This window comes from Rana temporaria, chromosome 9, assembly GCF_905171775.1.
Source record: "Rana temporaria chromosome 9, aRanTem1.1, whole genome shotgun sequence".
Taxonomy (NCBI): domain Eukaryota; kingdom Metazoa; phylum Chordata; class Amphibia; order Anura; family Ranidae; genus Rana; species Rana temporaria.
In genome coordinates, this window is record NC_053497.1 from 38,478,547 (window position 1) to 38,500,186 (window position 21,640).

Consider the following 21,640-nt stretch of genomic DNA (forward strand, 5'->3'; position numbering starts at 1 on the left):
CGATTGTTTGATGGCTTATCTATGTAACTTCTTGTCCTAGAATGTTAGGGGGCCTAGGCAATCCACACAAACATTTCGAAGTGTTCACCACAATACTTAAATCCAATGCCCTCTTGATATGTCTTCGGGAAACACATTTACTTCCTGACCATATAGATTACCTTAAGAAGCCTTGGAAGCAGTTGATGGGCCATTCCTGTCACTCCTCTTATTCTGGGGGGGGGGGTTGGTCACGGTACACCGTGCAGTTCCGTGGGAATGTGTAAGGTTACAGGCAGTCCCCCATAGGAGGTATGTCTTTATCAGGGCCCAGGTGCATGCACTTCCATTTGTGATGTTTGGCATCTACAACCCCCCTCCTGCTAACCTACAAGTGATAAAAGGAGGCTATGGTCTTTGCTTCAATGTATCTGGAAGCTTATGTTTTATGCTTAGGAGACTTTAATCTGCTCTTGGACCCAGTCATGGACAGACATGGTGACCTTCCGGCCTCACAGCCCCAGACTTTATCTGCTTTTGGCACCTTAGTCACTGAATTTGGCTGGAGTGATTTATGGTCGGTCTCTAACACCCACACAAGGGCATACTTGTGGTTCATCCCTAGCAGGGGCCTTCTCTCGAGAATTGATTTGGCCTTAGGTAACGATAAATTCCTTACCAAATTGTCTTCCATCACATATTTTCCTAGGGGAGTGCCAGATCACTTGCCGTTGTTACTTTCAATAGATGCCACTGGGATTCACAGGCCTTGGTGGGTTCAACCTTTCTGGCTGTCACTGATTGGGTCTAATCATAGGATACCAGACCAACTAACTTTTTTTTGGAGGCTCATGGTACTGAGCAAGGTTTAATATTTTGGGACACCTTGAAGGCATACTTGAGAGGGGCCCTTAAGTCCACCAAATCATCCACCAAATCATCCACCAAATTAAACATTCTTCTCGACAAGATGAGGAAGATTTAGCAAAAATGTATCAAGCAGCTGAAGCGACTTACTTAGAATCCACAACCTCCTCTTACAGTATACATTGGGATTTTTTTTTGTCTCGCCTGTATGCAGATGATGTTTCTGCTAATGCAAAAAATGAAGTAATTTTATGCCCAGCAGAAATATTTTGAGTGTGGTAATCAGGCTACTTGGTTGCTAGAGGAATTAGATGCCGATATCACGGAGGATGCAGTCAGGGAGGTTGTGGTGTGCATGGTTAATTGGAAGGCTGCAGGGCCTGGTGGTCTACCTTTTGGAGATCTATTGTAGATACCTAGATATGCTATATATACAGGTGATAACACACAAGTGATTCTGAGAAAGCATGGCATAATATTTTAAAATACTGTACCATACAACCCAAAACAAAATGGGGTTGCAGAAAGAATGAACCATACTCTATGTGAGAGTGGAAGAACCATGCTGTTTGATGCAAACATGCTATCCACATACTGAGGGGAGGCAATTATGACCTCATGCTACCTCCAAAATCAACTACTAGGAAAATCAACTGAGAAAACTCCATTTGAACTGTGGAATGGAAGGGCCACAAATTTGAGTCTTGTGTTGCTTGTGTCTCATTGGAACCATAGCCAGATTCATGGCATGAGATGCAGACTTCAAACTCATGAAAAACAAAAGCGGATCAGATCTGCAGATGTTTTGACAAGGCCACTTACAAGAAACAGATTTATAGAACTAAGATCTGAAAAGGGACTAATACAAGAGTGACACGTGCTGATAAACCTTGATAAATGATAATATTCAATAAAATATTCAATAAAACAATTAAAGTGTTTAATACTAGAAATGGGAAAGGGCTGTTGTTAAAACCCTAATAAACAAATGCATACAGTGACAAGTGCTAAATAATCGAATATTGAAACCTTCACAAGCAAAAATAAACATGAAGTTACACGTGCAACTGTAAATAATTGGGTGGTACAATTAATGGTGCTAAGTTGGTGATATACACATACAATATTAGTCCATACGTAAAAAATACAAATGAAAATAATATTACTAGACGAAACAACTTGGAACAAAAGAAAAACCAGCGCTGCTCCTGTGAACTAATGTAAATATATATCTCTCTTAACAATATACTAAAGTGCTCATTGTCAATATAGTGCAAAATTAAATAAAGTGCAATCAATAAAGTCCATCAGATATGGAGTGTTGAAAGGGTGACAGTTTCAAGTATATATTGATGACTTTCCGTGCTCCCCTCCTGGGTCCCCACTCACCAAATGAAGATGATAAATGCACCTGTATCAGAATGGTAATGTCCGTCCACAGAGTAAGTTGGTGTGTCTGGCCTTAAGGAGAGATGCCTGTTTGTCTCCTCTTGCTGATCCAGATCCTTCAAGCTCACCCGATCAATAACAATCCATTATGGTGCGATTTTAACAAAATGGAAGAACGAGTATGTAGTGTAATACTGCAATTTTATTTTAAAAGGTTTAAAATCATTGCTCTTACATAAAAAAAGCTTTAAAACGTGCAGAGATTGCCGCCTTGGCATACAAACAGCCTTCACATACAAACAGCCTTCACAGATACTCCGTAGCTTAACGTGTTTCGCCCCCCACTGGGCGTCATCAGAAGCTTCTGTGAAGGCTGTTTGTATGCCAAGGTGGCATACTTTAGTATATTTTTAAGAGAGATACATAGGTACGTTAGTTCACAGGAGCAGCGCTGAGTTTAATTTCTTGTTTCAATTTTTTTGGGGTACTCACCTTACACTACAGCAGCAGCCCTATTTATTATTTTTATTATTATTAGTAGTATTATTTGAACACATTACCATAGTGCGGGTTTGTAATTTTCTTTTTTCAAAAGAAAAACCAGTCCTTCAAAAATGACCAAAACAGAAGAAAACAAATCAGGTGACTTGTGACTTTGTTCCTCTCCGTGCCGTGTGAGATAATTAACTTTTAAGTGTAAGTGCTTCAATCTGTGCTCTTTTTATATATTTACTCTTACCAGAGAGCTCTCACCACTAGGGGGTGTTGCGCTTTCACAGCCTCTCTGCTGTATGCTGGAACAGACCTCCAGTGTTGGTGACTCCTTATAGTCCTCTCTCCTCGTTGTTAAATATGTTAAAATCAATTGCGCAGTGTGAAACGGGAAGTGCTTCATCTGCATTTCACGATCAAACAGGAAGTGATGCTATGACACTGTGGCTCCGACCTATGCGTTTCATCATCAAGACGTCATCTGGAGTGGCTGAGGGGTAACAACCCTGTGAGCCTGCAGCACAAGAGCTAGCTTTAGAGTTTGGCGTTGTTGACCTCTGCCGGCAACAATCAACTCTGCAGGAGCTCCAGGAAGAAAATGTAATCGGCACCTCACAACTGCAGCTTGAGGTGGTGTCTGTGGATGGGACTGCCGTCTCCACTGACAGCAACCCTGCAGAAGAGTTTGCAACAGGGCATAGTTCTGCTGACCTCTGCCCTCAACTAACAAAAGATGGATTTCCTTTGGTAGTGGAGGGAACTGCTGGCATAACCCCAGAAAAAGGTCTCTAACACACTGTTTCTGTTTGTATACAAGCATTTAAGACTGGTGCTTAACATGTAAATTTGATCACCTTATCTATAGATTTTATGTTCCTCTTGAAGTAGCAGTCTATTGCGGCAAAACATGTAGAGGATGATCGTGCACTGAGGAACTTCAAAACTCCTACTTACCATCATGGGGTGTATTTGAGTACCAGAGTAATGTAATCAGTATTTTTTTTTTATAGTTGCAATTATTGTATCTAGATACCCCATTATATTTTAACTATGTATCAGTAAAAATTATATGTTTTATCTGATGTCTAATCTATTCAGTGTACCAAGATAGTACATTTTTCCCCTGCTCCCCCTTCCTGCTATGGAGACTCCTTTTGAGGAATTGTCTTCTTGCACTTAATTATTTACTAGTAGCTAAAGTAAATTATTGTGCCGACTGTTTCTGGATTTAAGTGCAGTAATGAAAATGTTTGTGAGAGACGCATAGATGTTGCCACTGCTGACTTTTCAGGGAATGGTAGTTCCCTGACTATTTGGCTGATGCTCATGCTTCAATACTGTGAGTTGCTCAGTACTTGTTTTAGGTCAATGAATTGAAAAGTATTGGAGTAGATCAGCAAAACAGCCAGCTAGCATTTTCAGAAGGGGGTCAGCATTGATAGCTTATATAGCTCTCTTAGGAAGGGTTTACATTTTATTAGAGGTGTTACATACCATAGTCTTTAAATACAAGTTGTCCTGCAGGAAGTTTTGCTCTGTCACCGAAAATATCTGAGTTGTCTACTAGAGCCTCTTTCACAGCATCATATCCATGAAGGACCACTACTGCATTTCTTCCCAAGTGGACAGTAAACACATCTCCATGGATCTTTGCAAGCTAAAACAAGAAAACACTATTTGTTATTGCTGTACCTACTCTGAACTTCACACCTGCTGTCTGCAATATGTAAAGAAGCCTTCAAAGGGAAGATGGTCTTTGCTTAAAGCGGAGGGTCACCCTAATAACATGTATATCTGACCAACTTCCTTACATTCGTAACAAGTATAGTCCGCAATTTTTTATATTTTTTTATGCTTTACGTACCTTGTAATCCATCTTTTCAATCTACTTCTCCCTGCGGGAGTAGGCATTTCTATGCCTAGGGGGAATGTCATCTGGGAGGTCACCCAGATGACTGACGTCTGTTCCCCCCGGCGGTTAAGGCCCCGCCCCCCGTATTGCGTAGGCACGCACGAGTTACGGGGTTTCCGAAAGAAGCCGAACATGGAGAGCGCAGGCGCCGTATAGAGCCGACTCACATCTCTGCATGTTCGGATTCTTTCGGAAACCCCGCAACTCGTGCGCGCCTACGCAATACGGGGGGCGGGCCTTATCCGCCGGGGGGAACAGACGTCAGTCATCTGGCAACCTCCAAGATGATAATCCCCCTAGGCATAGAAACGCCTACTCCCGCGGGGAGAAGTAGATTGAAAAGATGGATTACAAGGTACGTAAAGCATAAAAAAATAAAAAAATTGCAGACTATACTTGTTACGAATGTAAGGAAGTTGGTCAGATATACATGTTATTAGGGTGAACCTCCGCTTTAAGTTGATACCAGTTGCATTGGTAATCTAGGCTACGCGCTTGTAGCCTTCTGCTCTTTCAAAAGGCCTTTAGAAGGAGCAGAAGGCTCCGAGCGCGTAGCCTAGATTCTCAGTGGTGTGCCTCATACTGTCCTTCCCCTGGTGCTCTCTCTGGTTCCGCTTCCTGTGACATCATCGTCTGTGTTTCACACTGGTTCTGGCTGGCTTCCTGATTACTACAGGATGAATTTCTACACTCTTCTGCCTACCCGTGAGCCTGGATGCACCTGAGACCGGACCACACTGTGATTACAGCACACAGATGATCCGTTTTTTATACATGTTTGTAAGTGCATTTCCTTTTTAACCCAATAAATTGTGACCAACATATTGCACTTAGATGGCGCTTTCTGTTTTGTTACCCTGTCTTCCCCTTACAGAGCCTACTTTCTCTGAGGACAGCTGCCGCCTACCATCCTCCCATCTCTCTCCTCTCCTCCTTTAAAGGACTGGTTATTACCACATATTAGAATATGGACTAAAGAACTGTGAGGCCTCGTACACACGACAGAGTTTCTCGGCAGAATTCGGCGAGAAACTCGGTCAGAGCCGGATTCTGCCGAGAAACTCTGTCCTCTGTACACTTTTGGCCTGATGGAGCCGCCGAGGAACTCGTCGAGAAAATAGAGAACATGTTCTCTATTTTCTCGTTGTTCTATGGGAGAAGGCGGCCCGCCGAGCTCCTCGGCGGCTTCATCCCTGAACTCGACGAGGAACTCGACGTGTTTGGCACGTCGAGTTACTCAGCCGTGTGTACGGGGCCTGACTGTTTTTTAGATCTATCCTCTGTCCATATCCATTTACATTTGTTATGCACTAGTCTTTTGCGCTGACAGTTTATCTTATTGTTTTAAGAAAAAAAATGTAATTGTATGTTGTATAGCTATTTTTTTTTTTATTATTTTGGATAAAGTTAGGAACAGTTTAAATCCTGACAGGTTATTTATTTGCTGTCTCTGTATCATTAGAGATGTTGCCCTTAACTTCACAACAAGAAGTCAGAGGAAATCTTCCAAAGTGAGGGAAATTCCTGTCTTAGACAGTTGTCCACGAAACAAGTATCTCTGGGAAGAATTTGAAACCGGCATGTCGGTATATGACATATTTAGATGTACCAGATACCTAGTCTCATGGTAGAAGTTGTGTTTTCTTCTGCTGGCCACTACCAGACACAGTAGTGACATAGTGGCTGATGAAAGGAACCACAATGGCAGCAAGGAGACCATAAGGTTGAGTTCCAAAAACTGGAGAGTGAAAAATCTGATGCAGATGTGCATGGTAGCCAATCATCTTCTAATTCCGTTTGTTCAATTAAAGTTTGACAAAAAACCTGGAAGCTAATTGGTTTCTATGCAGAGCAGCTACATCAGATTTTGCATTCTCCAGATTTGGGAAATCAACCCCAATGTGTCCAGAAGTGGTGGATACCAGACAAGAGAAAAGACGTGATCTGCCAGAAGGGTAAGTATCAAATATGCAGAAAATTCCCTTTTGAATTTTTTTCATCAATCAAGAATCCATAAAGAAAAATAGCAGTACACCTGCAAACTTGGGATGCTAATTTATTTTGCCCAAAATGGAATTGACTCAACTAAGCTGAGAGATAATAACTTTGTTCAACATAAATTTTAGGGCCAGTTCACTGTTTTATTGCGTGTTTCAGTGTGCTGTGTTACCATAGCACTTATGCCGCGTACACACCATCACTTTATGTTATGAAAAAAAATTCATTTTCTGTGAAGTAAAAAACGACGTTTTTTAAACTTAAATTTTCAAAAACGATGTTGCCTACACACCATCGTTTTTTCACAATGCTCTAGCAAAGCGAGGTTACGTTCAACATGTTTTTCCATTGAAGCTCGCTTCATAACTAGCTTCTGGGCATGCGCGGGTGTAAAAACGTCGTTTTAAACTTCGTTTTTTGCTACACACGGTCAATTTCTGTGAAGTAAAAAACAAAGTTTTGAAAAACGACACATAAAATTGAAGCATGCTTAAATTTTTTTGGTCGTTTTTCACAAGACATAAAACAACGTTTTCCCCCACACACGGTCATTTAAAGTGACATTTTTAAAAACTTCGTTTTTTTTTTCATCACATGTGATGGTGTGTACGCGGCATTACATTTTGGACTCCAACATGAGAGAAATTATTCCTGCTCTGTTTTTATTTTTGCATTGCAGTCAAAGCAAAATGTGCATTCACTTCTATTAAAGCTGAAATTTAGGTATGGATGTTTTTGCATAATAACATTGGTTTATACCTGGCCAATCCCCATAGAAGCTGGAAATCAATGTAGCCTAGGCTTTACTACTACAGTGATCTCCTCTAACTTCTGGATCTCCTGCCTAATGGTTGCCCTTCTGCATAGAGAACCCTCACTTGAAGTCTCTCACTTGACATACACAACATTCAGAAAACGTTTTGAATTTCCTCAATGGATGTAAAGTCATCTCTAATTGGATAAGGTGGAGAGGAGGGGCTGTAATGTCATGATCTCTTTTGTCCAAACAGAGGATGCTTTGAATTAGTTGAGAAAATGCAAAGTGTTCTCTAAATGACACCTGTACTGAGCAAGTAACCTCCTGTAGCGATATCCTCGTAAGGGCTGCTGAGTGTTGTGGTCTGTCTGTCACCTTGTTCAGCCAGGCACACAATTTCAAGCATCCAGAGACAAGAAACAGTCCTTGTAATTGTTTTTTTTTTTGTATTTTTATGGAGGGGAATTAACTTGGATAGGGATAGGGAAATCATGAGATGCCCAGATGATTAAAAGTCAATGTTGGGACTAAACTTTATACACTCACGGTATATACAAACTTCTCTCTTCCTCCAGCACATCACGTGCTTGCACTTCCCGGACCAGCTAGCAATGATTTTTAGGCATGACACTGACTCAGCCAGGCCTAAAGCAGATGCCCTTTGCAGGCAGGGACCGTGGGCTTCTTTGATGTAGAAAAATATAGGAAGCCCCAGTGCTAGCTGCCTACGTGGCTACTGCTCCCACTGCCATCCATCCAGGCTGCAGCTGCCCCTCTCCACTGCCTGTGCCACCACAATCCTCCCAACTGGCTCTGCACCCATCCGAAACTGCTCAATCCAATCCTCAGGCATGCCTCCCCAGTCTTTCTGTCACTCACCAGCTCCCTTGGCTGCCTATGTGGAACTCCTGGAGACTTGCCCGACAGTGTTTTCCCACTGTCCTCTCTTACTCCTCCTTTGCCTCCTGATCAGGACAATTCCGTGGGTTGTAAGAGAGTCCTGTCTGCACCCGAGACCAGGCCCAAGGTCACCCCCCAAACTGGGGAGCTTCCTCAAAGGCCCAGACAGCCTAACACTCCATCTCCATCTTCCCCCCTATCACCAACTCCCCCCAGCTGGGATGACCCTGGGTATTTGAGGAGGCCTGCTCCCTGCCAATCCAGGTTGGGGATTGATCAGGGTTCCACAGAACACCCCAAAAAGCTCCACCTCCCCTATGCTCCTTCCTTTCCAGAATATTCTAAAAGGCTCTGGAAAAAAGTGGGAGGTCTGGGTGATGCTGCTTGCAAGTCACTAACTCTGCTCTGAGTCACTCCCAACCCAGATCCAAACACACCCAGGACTGGCTGCTGGAAATGTACCTACTCTCACAAAACTCTGCAATTCTACTTCTAGCACACTCTTTTTTTCACTAAGCAGCAGGGTGGCTGCTTGGCACGGGATTGTAATTATATAGCAACTATTGAACATTTCTGATATGGGACTTTAAGTTATACTATTGGTTACCACAAATTATAAATAACCAATATATAAAACAATCACATTTTATTACAAATCTACAAAAAAAAAACATAAATGGTCTGCAGGTTTTTCCTGCTTCTTCAGGACCGACAAGTAGATTATAACATATAATGGGTTGTGCAGAATAATAGAATGATCTCTAATAAAGAAAATAAAACATTATCAAATGTTTATTATCCATAATATAATGCCATAGGTATACTTTATATGTGCAGGAATCTATGATCAAAAGCCAGTGAATGTATCAACATAAATGCATGTGAAATATATGCATTTATGCAGATCTAGCATTGTGGATACATAAGGATTACTTAAAAGTATCTTACCCCTATAAAAGAATATGTTCAGTGGTGTTATTTATCCAGAAACTTCAAAAATCATCACAGTGTCAACGTTAAATGCATATCTGCTTATATGGTTGCATTACCTTATTCCACCACTATATATAATAGACATGTGCAATTTGTTTAGTTTCTAATTCGTTTTTTAACGAAAATTCGGAAATTCCGAATTTTCGTATTAACACATTTTTTTATTTCCGAATTTTCGGACTTCCGAAAATTTGGAATTTGTGAATTTTCGGATTTCCGAAAACTCCAATTTTTGTATTTCCGAAATTTTCGTATTTCCGAATTTTTCAATTTCCGAATTTTCGGACTTCCGGAATTTCGAATTTCCGAATTTTTAAATTTCCGAATTTCCGAATTTTTAATTTCCGATTTTTCGTATTTCCGATTTTTTTAATTTCCAAATTTTCGTATTTCGGAATTTCGGAAAATCAGATTTTTGGAAATTCGGAAATACGAACATTTTCAGTTTTTTTTTTAATTTTCAAATTGTAGAATTTTAGAAATTTCGAATTTTTCATTTTTTATTTTATTTTCTAATTTCTAATTTTTTATTTTTCGAATTTTCGAATATTCGAAATTTCAAATTTCGAATTTTCAAATTTCGAATATTCTAATTTTCGATTTTTTATTTTTTCAAATTTTCATTTTCTAATTTTTTATTTTTCGATTTTTTCAATTTTCGAATTTTTCATTTTCGAATTTAGAATATTCGAATTTGCAAATTTTTTTTTTTAGAATTTACTAATTTTTCATTTTCGATTTTCAAAATTTGTAATTTTCTAATTTTTCATTTTTCAATTCTCGAAAATTCGAATTTTCGAATTTTTCTTTTTCGAATTTTCAAATTTCGAATATTCAAATTTTTGGGAATTTTTTATTTTTCGAATTTTTCAATTTCAAATTTTTCATTTTCGATTTTCGATTTTTCCGAGTACTTGTGTCTTTTTTCAACCTGACTAACTATGTAACTATGTAACAAAGTTCCATAGTTAAAAAACAAAAGAAAGTCTGCTAGTTTCAGTAAGCAGCAGGTTCACTCACAATCTTATCTCCATTCCAACATAGGATGTGATGTCACTGTGGTGTCAAAGTCTGTGTATGATGCATTTTGCCCTTCCCACAGGGCTTTATCAAAGCCCTGTAATAAAGTCCTGTGGGAGAGGTGAAATGCATCAGACACAGACTACGACAATGCAGTGACATCACATTCTATGTTACAATGCATACAAGATTGTGAAAGAACCTGCTGCTTCCTGGAACTTGCAGACTGTCTTTTGACGCTACATCCTTTTTTACAATGGAACTTTGTAAGCTTTCTGATTTCTTGCTTTCACATGGATGCACTGAGTAGGCTAGATACTGAGCCATGGGGAGCAAAAAAGAACTGTCAAAAGACTTGCTAACAAGGTAATGGAACTTTATAAAGATGGAAAAGGATATAAAAAGATACGCAGAGCCTTGAATATGCCAGTCGGTACTGTCCAATCACTTATTAAGAAGTTGAAATTTCAGGGATTCCTTGATACCAAGCCAAGGCCATATTTATAAAGTTCTATTACCTTGTTATGCAGGTCTTTTCTGCTCCCCATGGCTCAGTATCTACGTATTTACTATTCTGCACAGACCATTATATGTTATAATCTCCTTGTCGATACTGAAGAAACAAGAAAAACTCACAAAGCATGTTGACCTATTTCAAGGACATATGTATTTTTCTCTTTTTTTAATTACCTTGGGGCAGATCCACAGAGATCTGCACCCGTGCAGCATATCAGAGATACGCTACGCCGCCGTAACTTACCCGGCTTTAGTTCGAATCCTTAAAGATTTTTTAAATCGGCGATTAGGGGGCGTGTTTAATTTAAATGAAGCGCGTCCCCGCGCCGAATGAACTGTGCAAATTTCCGGCCGTGCATTGCGCTAAATGACGTCGCAAGGACGTCATTTTTTTTAACATAGACGTGAATTACGTCCATCCCGATTCACGGACGACTTACGCAAACAAAAAAAAAAAATTCAAAATTAAACGCGTGAACGACGGCCATACTTAACATAGCAGGTTTAACTATACGCGACGAAATACCAGCTTTAACTATACGCCGAAAAAAGCCGACTAGAGACGACGTAAAAAATGCGACGGCCGCTCGTACGTTCGTGGAGCGCCGGAAATAGCTAATTTGCATACTCAACGCGGAAAACGACGTGAACGCCACCCAGCGGACGCCCAAGAATTGCATCTTAGATCCGAAGGAGTACGAAGACGTACGCCTGTCGGATCTAACCCAGATGCCGTCGTATCTTGTTTTGAGGATTCAAAACAGAGATACGACGCGGGTAATTTGAAAGTACGCCGGCGTATCAGTAGATACGCCGACGTACTCGCTCTGTGGATCTGCCCCCTTATCTATTAATATGTGCGGACCATTTAAAGTTATTTTTTAGTAAACTTGTAATAAAATTTGATTATTTGATATATTGGTCTCTTTATGACTTGTGGTAACAAGAAGTATAAGTTAAATTCCCATATCAGAGGTGTTCAATAGTCGCTATATACTTACAGGATGAAAATCTATACCACAATTGCTTTTTGCCGATACACCATACCCTATCCTAACCAATTACTCACTATCACTGTGGTAGCCTACTTCAATGATTTTCAGCTTCCTTTGGGATCTTTCAGGTAAGACACATACATGTTTACCTTGGTCCACGCTGAATCAATGCAAATATGTCCATATCTAAAACTGTGATGAAAATACTTAAATTTGTTGCACTTTCAAGAACCAATCCTAAAGTAAGCACACATGAGGTGCGGCTTCATTTGGCCCCCCTTATCTCAGTGGTCATGTGCCTGCTGCACCCCCTGTTGTTGCTCCCTCTCACCTTTATGAACGATTTAGGCAGATCTTTCATGTTCAGCTGCAGTACATTTCCCAATAAAGGAAGAGGAGAAGGCCCTGGAGGCAGATTCTCATACTTTTTATTTCTGTTTCGCAACAGGAAGAATATCAAACAGGCAAAACAGAGAGCTAGGATCAGCGTGCTAGAATCCATTGGCTTTGGAATTTGCTACCAATTGCTCTGCAACATAAAAAAACATAAAAACAGACACAAAAACTGTATTAACAATGAGCCTCACCCATTACTATTTATATGCAACAGAAATTCAAGCCTTCCGTTTTATTTCATCTAGACATATGCCGTCAATTTTGTAATGAACGGAAATGTATCTGAATCTCCATATAACAATAGTAACACATTTTAATGAATCCGAAATACATTATAATGAAACAACAAAATTCATTTGTTTTACAGATTTTTCAAATTGATTTGTGAATAGCTTGTTGTTAAAGAGGGAGTGACCACCACATCCTTAAAGGGGTTGTAAAGGTAAAACAAATGTTTCCTAAATAGCTTCCTTTACCTTAGTGCAGTCCTCCTTCACTTACCTCATCCTTCAATTTTGCTTTTAAATGTTCTTATTTCTTCTGGGAAATCCTCACTTCCTGTTATTCTGTCTGTAACTCCACACAGTAATGCGAGGCTTTCTCCCTGGTGTGGAGAAGAAATAAGGACATTTAAAAGCACTAAGGTAAAGGAAGCTATTTAGAAAAAAAAAAAATGTTACCTTTACAACCACTTTAACCACTTCCATACAGGGCTTTTATACACACCTCCATACCAGGCCTATTCTGGCACTTCTCTCCTACATGTACAAATCATAATTTTTTTGCTAGAAAATTACGCAGAACCCCCAAACATTATATATGTTTTTTTAGCAGACACCCTAGGGAATAAAACGACGATCATTGAAACCTTTTATCTTGCACGGTATTTGCGCAATAATTTCTCAAACGCCTTTTTTTTTGGAAAAAAATTGTTTCATGAATTAAAAAAATAACAAAACAGTAAAGTTAGCCCGTTTTTTTTTGTAAAATATGAAAGATGATGTTACACCGAGTAAATAGATACCGAACATGTCACGCTTTAAAATTGCACACACTCATGGAATGGCGCCAAACTTCGGTACTTAAAAATCTCCATAGGCAACGCTTTGAAATTTTTTACAGGTTACCAGTTTAGATTTACAGAGGAGATCTAGTGCTAGAATTGTTGCTGGCACTCTAGCGCACGCGGCGATACCTCACATATGTGGTTTAAATGGCGTTTACATATGTCGGCGGGACTTGCGTGTGCGTTCGCTTCTGCGCGCAAGCTACTGGGGACAGGGGCGTTAAAAAAATAAATTTTATTTCTTTTTTTTTTTATATATATATTTATTTATTTTTTTACACTTTTTTTTTAATTTTTTTTATTTTTATTATCACTTTTATTCCTATTACAAGGAATGTAAACATCCCTTGTAATAGGAATGTGTGTGACAGGTACTCTTTATGGAGAGATGCGGGGTCAATAAGACCCCACATCTCTCCTCCAGGCCTGAAAGCATGAAATCGGTGAAAAAAAATTCACTGATCTCATGTTTACTGTTGCTTAGCAGCCGCAATCGCGGCTTTGTTTACTTACGGGGACCCGGGCGTGACGTCATCACATCGCGCCCGGGTCCTCCGATGGTCATAGAGATGACTGGTGACCATCTGGTCACCAGTCATCTCTATGCTTCCTGCGAGCGCCGGACGATTCGTTCTCCGGGCCCCCGATGGCACGGGAGAGCCCGGTGAAGCCACGGATGGCGGCGGGAGGGGGGGATGTCCCCTCCCGCCGCCTGTAAGAACGATCTAGTGGCGGAACCGCCGCTATGATAATTCTTACGTTGTGCAGAATCGCCGGCACAAGAGAAGGATATCTGAATGATGCCTCTAGCTGCAGGCATCATTCAGATATCCCCCCCACAAAGCCCAGGACGTCATATGACGTCCACTCTGAACGGCAGAGGTTCTTTGTGGACGTCATTTTACTATGGGCCGGTAGGGAAGTGATTAATAACCATATCTTATTTGCTGTCAGCGGGGTTGCCCACTGACAGCAGAATGTAAACAAAGGAGCTAGCATTAGAAAAGAAAAAAACAAGAAAAACAGTGTGGTGGTCTAGTACAATCCATACCAGGCCCTTCAAGTCTAGTATGGATTTTTGGGGGGACTCCAAGCCCAAAATTATTATCCATATCAGGCTATTAGGTCTGATATACATTTTAAGCCCAAAATCATAACCAGACTCTTATCCAAGCATGCAGCCCAGCAGGCCAGGTAAGAGGGGGGGGCACGATTGAGAAACCCTCTTTTGAACCACACCATGTTTATGAGGACAAGGTCCTCTTCCCCACAACCGCCAGATTCCTGCCCCCTCATATGAATGGGGTACTTAACCCCTACTCAGTCACCAAAAAATATGTCAAAGGAAAAAAAAACCCAGAGACAGTATTTGACAAGTCCTTGTAAATAAAAAGTCCCCGGAAGTAGATCCACAGATACCAATCACGATGAATGCAGATCCACACAAAAAAAACTGAAAATGCCAGCTGAACATGACATGTCCCATTGAAAGACACTTGCCAAATGACAGGCAAATAGGGAGCGGAGTCTTCTGGTGATGTCACCGTGAGTGATGGGACTAGAGATGGGACTGCATGAATTTTTTTTTTACATTGAGAAAGAACAGGTTTTTTATTTCTGGAAAATTTGGGGAAAAAAAAGAAGAAGCGTGGACTATGTTCTTTTACATTGATAAGTAATTTATCTATTACATGGTATTCAAGCTAAATAACAGTAAGACCTTAGGCTGGATGCAGATTGTCTGTATAATGCTTCTTCCTGAAAAGAGTATTTTTACCCAAGCCGTTTACCTTTTTTTCCAAGGGAGGGGGCGAGCATGACACTCCACACCAGGGAGAAAGCCTTGCATTACTGTGTGGAGTTACAGACAGAAGAACAGGAAGTGAGGATTTCTCAGAAGAAATAAGGACATTTAAAAGCAAAATGGAAGGATGAGGTAAGTGAAGGAGGACTGCACTAAGGTAAAGGAAGCTATTTAGGAAAAAATAATTGTACCTTTACAACCCCTTTAGGGCTATAGCTATACCCTTAAAGGCATATGAATATTTAATACCTTCGCTTTCAATCAGTTCAGGGTCCCAATCAGGATTTCTAACACTAGAAGAAATGCAAACACCAATGGACACTAACACCTTATATAGAGCAGCGCAAATAAAACATTTCCAAAGAGACCATCCTTCCTCATCATACACCAATGCCAATTACACTATTTGGTCATTCTATAATAATATAAAACCTTCTAGAAAAGACATTACTTGGTTTTACAAATAATTAAACTATCCACACTCCGAAATAAAACCTCCACAGCTTATTAAATGGGAAAAAGAACTAAAGATGGAATACTCACTGACAGACTGGAACAGGGCACTTTCCACGACCGTAAGCTCTTCCCACTGTACAATACACTGGGAAAAAGTTATAAAGAGTGTTTATAGATAGCACATGACACCTACCAAACTTAAAAGCACGTCCCCGGATACCCCCTATGTGTGGGCAAGTTGATGATATGTACCACACCTTATGGGCATGCAAAGGCTTGAAGAGCTTTTGGAACTCGGTGTTCAAATTAATTTCACAAATAACCGTAAATTTCACTACATTGCACTCCCTATCCCTGCTTGGAATGCATCTAGACCGCTTACCCAAACAATATTTATTGATAGTCTAACGCATACTAATAGCAGCTAGATTGACAATAGCAAGCAAATGGAAACAGACATACTCCCTGAATCCCTCTGAAGTTATACAAAGTTAACAGCCAATGTATATGCAAAAAACACATAGCGGGTCTCAATCGTTCCATGCAAGCATTTGAGTAAAAATGGATGGCATGGGTCGCATTCTATAATCTAGACCAGGGGTGTCAAACTAAATTTTATCGTGGTCCACATCAGCATTATGATTGCCCTCAAAAGTATCTGTAAGATTAGATGTCCAGTGCATCCCCTCCCCTTTACATTAGATGTCAAGAGGCACCCCACCATCAGAAGTTGGGTCCCCCGCTCTCCCTTACATCACTGTGCACCCCAGTGGCGGTTCGTCCATAGAGGGCGCTGGAGCGCCGCCCCCGCTGGCTCTCACCGCCACTGAGTCTAATAACATAGATTCATGCATTGCACGAATCTATGTTATTATCGCCGCTGCCGCTTTTCTATTCAGATAGTCTGCGCTCATGTCTGGCCATCTGAATAACGGCAGCTGGTTGGCTGTACGGAAGTGCCTATCAGAGCCAACGGCTCTGATAGGCTTTTCCGAGTACAGCCCTCGGGTCCCAGAAGCTTATACAAGGAACGCACTAGGGATGCGCTCCTTGTATAAGACTGACAGGCGTCTCAGCCAATCAGGTTGGCCGTATCTGGCTACCGGTAACCTGATTGGCTGAGACGCCTGTCAGTCATCGAGGGAGGTAGAAGACATCAAGGGACGTGGATGGCTGACCCCAGTAAAGGTAAGTGCCGGGCTGGGGGGGAAAGGGGCACTTTACAGGGCACAGCGGCGAAGAAGGGCACAGTAAGTGACATCAATAGGCACAGTGGGGACAATGGGCACAGCGGGGACAATTATAGGGCACAGCGGCGACAATTAAAGGGCAAAGTGGTGACAATTAAAGGGCACATTGGTGACAATTGATGGCACAGTGGCTGTGTTTGATGGCATGGCACAGTGGCTGCGTTTGATGGCATGGCACAGTGGTGACAATTGATGGCACAGTGGGTGCGTTTGATGGCATGGCACAGTGGTGCGAATTGATGGCACAGTGGCTGCGTTTGATGGCATGGCACAGTGGTAACAATTGATGGCACAGTGGCTGCGTTTGATGGCATGGCACAGTGGTGACAATTGATGGCACAGTGGCTGCGTTTAATGGCATGGCACAGTGGTGCGAATTGATGGCACAGTGGCTGCGTTTGATGGCATGGCACAGTGGTGACAATTAATGGCACAGTGGCTGCGTTTGATGGCATGGCACAGTGGTGACAATTGATGGCACAGTGGCTGCATTTGATGGCATGGCACAGTGGTGACAATTAATGGCACAGTGGCTGCGTTTAATGGCATGGCACAGTGGTGACAATTGATGGCACAGTGGCTGCGTTTGATGGCATGGCACAGTGGTGACAATTAATGGCACAGTGGCTGCGTTTGATGGCATGGCACAGTGGTGACAATTGATGGCACACTGGCTGCATTTGATGGCATGGCACAGTGGTGACAATTAATGGCACAGTGGCTGCGTTTAATGGCATGGCACAGTGGTGCGAATTGATGGCACAGTGGCTGCGTTTGATGGCATGGCACAGTGGTGACAATTAATGGCACAGTGGCTGCGTTTGATGGCATGGCACAGTGGTGACAATTGATGGCACAGTGGCTGCATTTGATGGGCACAGTGAGGCTGCAATTTTTTTTTCCGATTGCGCCCCCCCCCCCCCAAAAAAAAAATTTGAGCACCAGCTGCCACTGGTGCACCCCCCTTTTTTTATGCTGCTGCTGGGAAGAAGCTGGATGCATTGCTTGGAAGCAGAAAGTAAGGGTCTAGGACCAGAGGAGGGCTGGAGCTCTCCTGCAGCTGCAGGAGAGGTGCGAGGGCCACATGAAATGGCCTGGAGGGCCGGATTCGGCCTGCGGCCCTTGTGTTTGAAACCTCTGATCTAGACCATATCTGATATTTTTACAAAGGGAAACCTACCCTCTTCCAAGAGTCCAACTAATAAATCTGCTGATGGATCTCCTTCACCCCTAGAGGAAGTATTGCTCTGGAATATGTGGCACTAGTAATGTGATATGAGGTTAAAACTACCATACATACCTTTTAGTGAGTGAGTGAGAAACTTACATAGCGCAACACATGCGAACTCAATCGCCTCTGGGCGCTTAGTGTCCATTCCCTAACTTAACTTTTGCCCTCAGAAGAGATGGGTTTTTATTTTTTTTCTGAAGGCCAGGTAATTCACCTCCAATCGGATGCTGGTTGGTAGAGCGTTCCATAGTCTAGGTCCTTGGACTGCAAATCTTCGTTCTCCTTTGGACTTGTATCTGGCTTTGGGTATTTGGAGTAGATTTCGGTTGGTGGATCGCAGAACGCGATTGGGGTTGTAAGTTTTTAATTTTTCGCATAGATATTTTACCTAAACGTTCTGTTATATAACTTTTTTTTTTGTAAAATTATTTTTTATTGAGTTTTCAAAACACGTATACAATAACAGGCCACATATGTGACCAACATTGACCGGTCAAAACACAGAGACCGGTGTACAAAACCCGAACATGACAAAACTGAAGGGAAGGAAAGAGAGAAAAAAAAAAAAAAGGAGGGGGGGGGAAGGAATGGGGGGACAGAAATGCTCGCATTGAACCCCGTCAGCGTTCGCTGAACGGGCTAGGATGAATAGAAATGAAATATGGGTCGGAGCACAACCGATCCCCCCCACATAATATACCTAAGACTCTTCCGCCTACACCCAGCTCCAGTGCCAAATCAAATGACGTATGGCCCCGTTCTCTCCTAAGGAGCCCATCCATAGCAATAGCTTACCCCAAGATCCTCCACAAACCTGAACTGTCACCCCTATGCGTGTGGATCATATTTCTCCACAATTCCCTCCTTCAGGATTCCCCGACCACTGTAGCTGCTAGACACTAAACTTCTCCATCAAAGTAGCTTAGTCTGATACCGTATCTGTGGAGGCCATCCAACCCCCCCACACCCTATCGAACTTGGTCAATGCCCCTCTACTCAAGTATGTGGCTTTGTAAAATGGGATGGCTTTGTTGACTAATACCTTCCAGCAGTGGCGGCTGGTGCTCAAAATTTTTGGGGGGGGCGCAAACGAAAAAAAATAAAAATTGCAGCCTCACTGTGCCCATCACATGCAGCCACTGTGCCATCAAACGCAGCCACTGTGCCATGCCACCAAATGCAGCCACTGTGCCATCAATTGTCACCACTGTGCCATGCCATCAAACAGCAACTGTGCCATCAATTGTCACCACTGTGCCATGCCATCAAACGCAGCCACTGTGCCATCAATTGTCACCACTGTGCCATGCCATCAAACGCAGCCACTGTGCCATCAATTGTCACCACTGTGCCATGCCATCAAACGCAGCCACTGTGCCCCTCAACTGTTGCCACTGTGCCAATTGTCACCACTGTGCCCTTTAATTGTCACCACTGTGCCCCATGATGCCACTGTGCCCATTGTCACCACTGTGCCCCATGATGCCACTGTGCCCATTGTCACCACTGTGCCCCATGATGCCACTGTGCCCATTGTCACCACTGTGCCCATGATGCCACTGTGCCCATTGTCACTCACCACTGTGCCCCATGATGCCACTGTGCCCATTGTCACCTCTGTGCCCTTTGTCACCACTGTGCCCCATGATGCCACTGTGCCAATTGTCACCTCTGTGCCCTTTGTCACCACTGTGCCCCATGATGTCACTGTGCCCATTTCCCTGTAAAAAGCACTTACCTGAGGATTCCATGTGCTCCCTCGATGTCTTCTGCCGCTGTGGTGAAGCTTCAGCCAATCAGGTTCCTGATAACCAGAATCCGGGAACCTGATTGGCTGAAACGGCCGTTTGTCTTATACAATGAGCGCAGATTGCCTGCGCTCAGAGTATAGACAGCTGAGAGCCGGAGAAAAGCCTATCAGAGCCGCTGGCTTTGATAGGCAGTTCCCCTCAGCCAACCAGCTGCCGCTATTCGGGTAACCGGCGTCCCGCATCCGGTTATCTGAATAGACCAGGCAGCGCTGGCAACCAACAATAACATACATTTGTGCATTTATGCACGAATGTGTGTTATTTGCGAGAGGGGGTGGCGCTGCAGCGCCCTCTATAGACGGCCGCCAGAACTGCGGCTAAAATGTCAAAATGACATTTTAGCCGAATAAAAGTTCTTAAAGGGCCAGTTTTTTTTTTTTTTTTTTGTGACTGTGGGAGGGGGGGGCGGCGCCCGTGCGTCCCTATGGACGGGCCGCCACTGCCTTCCAGGCTGTCACCGTCGGGGCAGAGGAACTTTTCCAAGAAAGAATAATTCGTTTCTTAGCATAGAAGAGCACAAGAATGAGAAGAGTCCTTATAGCCCTAGTCGTAGCTAGGGGTTCAACCAAAAGTAGCAAGCACACCTCCACAGTCATGGGGATCGAAATAGTAGTGACCGACCGGATGCAATCCACCACTGCCTGCCAGTATGCCTGAATCTGGGGGCATTCCCAAAAAACATGCATAAAATCGGCAGTAGGCATGGAGCACCGCCAGCAAGCCGATCCCTGACCCCTGAACATTCTAGCCAGTCTGGCAGGAGTCAGGTACACCCTATGTAGGAACTTGTAGTGTATAAGTCTGTCTCTTGTAGAGACTAAGGCCTGGAAAGCCGCCCCCCAGACATCATCCCAGTCGTCCCTGTCCAATCCCGTGGTCACCGAGTCCCAAGCACGCCTACAAGGCGACAGCAACCCGGTAGTCTCGGGGAAAAGGTCTTTATAGAGGCTGGATACCTCCTTGGGAAGTGGTTCACTACGAGCCAGTGATTCCAGGTCCCCAGACTCCAGAACCAAAGGATTCCCCCCGAACTGGGCCTGAAACGCATGGCGCAATTGTAGGTATCTAAAAAAATTTGTATTAGGTAGGTCATATCGCGTTTTCAAGTCATCAAACGTCCTCAGGGTACCATTCACTACAACGTGGCTTAAGGTCTTAATCCCATAGGCCGTCCATACCACCGGGTCCGGGTAGGCAAAAAAGTGGACCAAGTTGGGGTTTCTCCATAGGGGCGCGTGAGGGGAGAAGGTAGCACGATCAGTGGGTCTTAATGCTTGAGCCACGACCCATGCTCTGATCACTGACCTCATGGAAGGCGTTAAGGGGTACGGGGCCCTCGGGCCCCTGTAGACTAACCGGGAGAGTGCCTCATAGGAGCCCACGCAGGCAGCTTCCAGCGACACCGCAGCATCATCCGGAGCAGAAGTCAGCCAACGGTGTGCTACCGTCAACTGGCCGGCCAAGAAATATTTAGAAAAATTGGGCACCGCCAGGCCCCCCTCCCCCCATGGCTGTTGATCTGTTATATAACTTTAAGGGTTTGTAAAGGTAAAACATTTTTTTTTCCTAAATAGCTTGCTTTACCTTAAAAAAGTATAAACAGAATATACCAGAGTGGGATCTTGCAGTTACATCTAACAGTCTAGCATGTTCTACGTACCTTAAAACAGGCTAGACTGCTGAATGTAAAGTCCAGTACACACAGCCTTGATTCTCGTCAGGAAAAAACTGTTGTTTTTCCTGACGAGATTCCTGGCAAGATTCTCTTTCCGGCCAAGTGTACACACGTACGATTCAAAAGAACTGCC

The 21,640-nt window shown here is 42.9% G+C and overlaps 1 protein-coding gene across 2 annotated transcripts in view; it reads right to left on the reverse strand.

The window, feature by feature from the left end:
- Window positions 1-15,736, reverse strand: part of LOC120913341 (cytochrome P450 2C8-like) — a 52,406-nt gene extending 36,670 nt beyond the window's left edge. Inside the window, exons 1-3 of one of the 2 annotated variants that reach the window (XM_040323211.1) lie at window positions 15,628-15,736; window positions 12,150-12,347; window positions 4,222-4,384 (exon numbers count right to left, since the gene is read on the reverse strand). In XM_040323211.1, the coding sequence (XP_040179145.1) occupies window positions 4,222-4,384; window positions 12,150-12,320 (334 nt within the window). In that variant the 5' untranslated portion in view covers window positions 12,321-12,347; window positions 15,628-15,736. Of the gene's footprint in view, window positions 1-4,221; window positions 4,385-12,149; window positions 12,348-12,715; window positions 12,758-15,627 lie in introns of those variants that run through there. The other variant, XM_040323212.1, reaches the window with a different exon arrangement.
- Window positions 15,737-21,640: the final 5,904 nt, after the last annotated feature.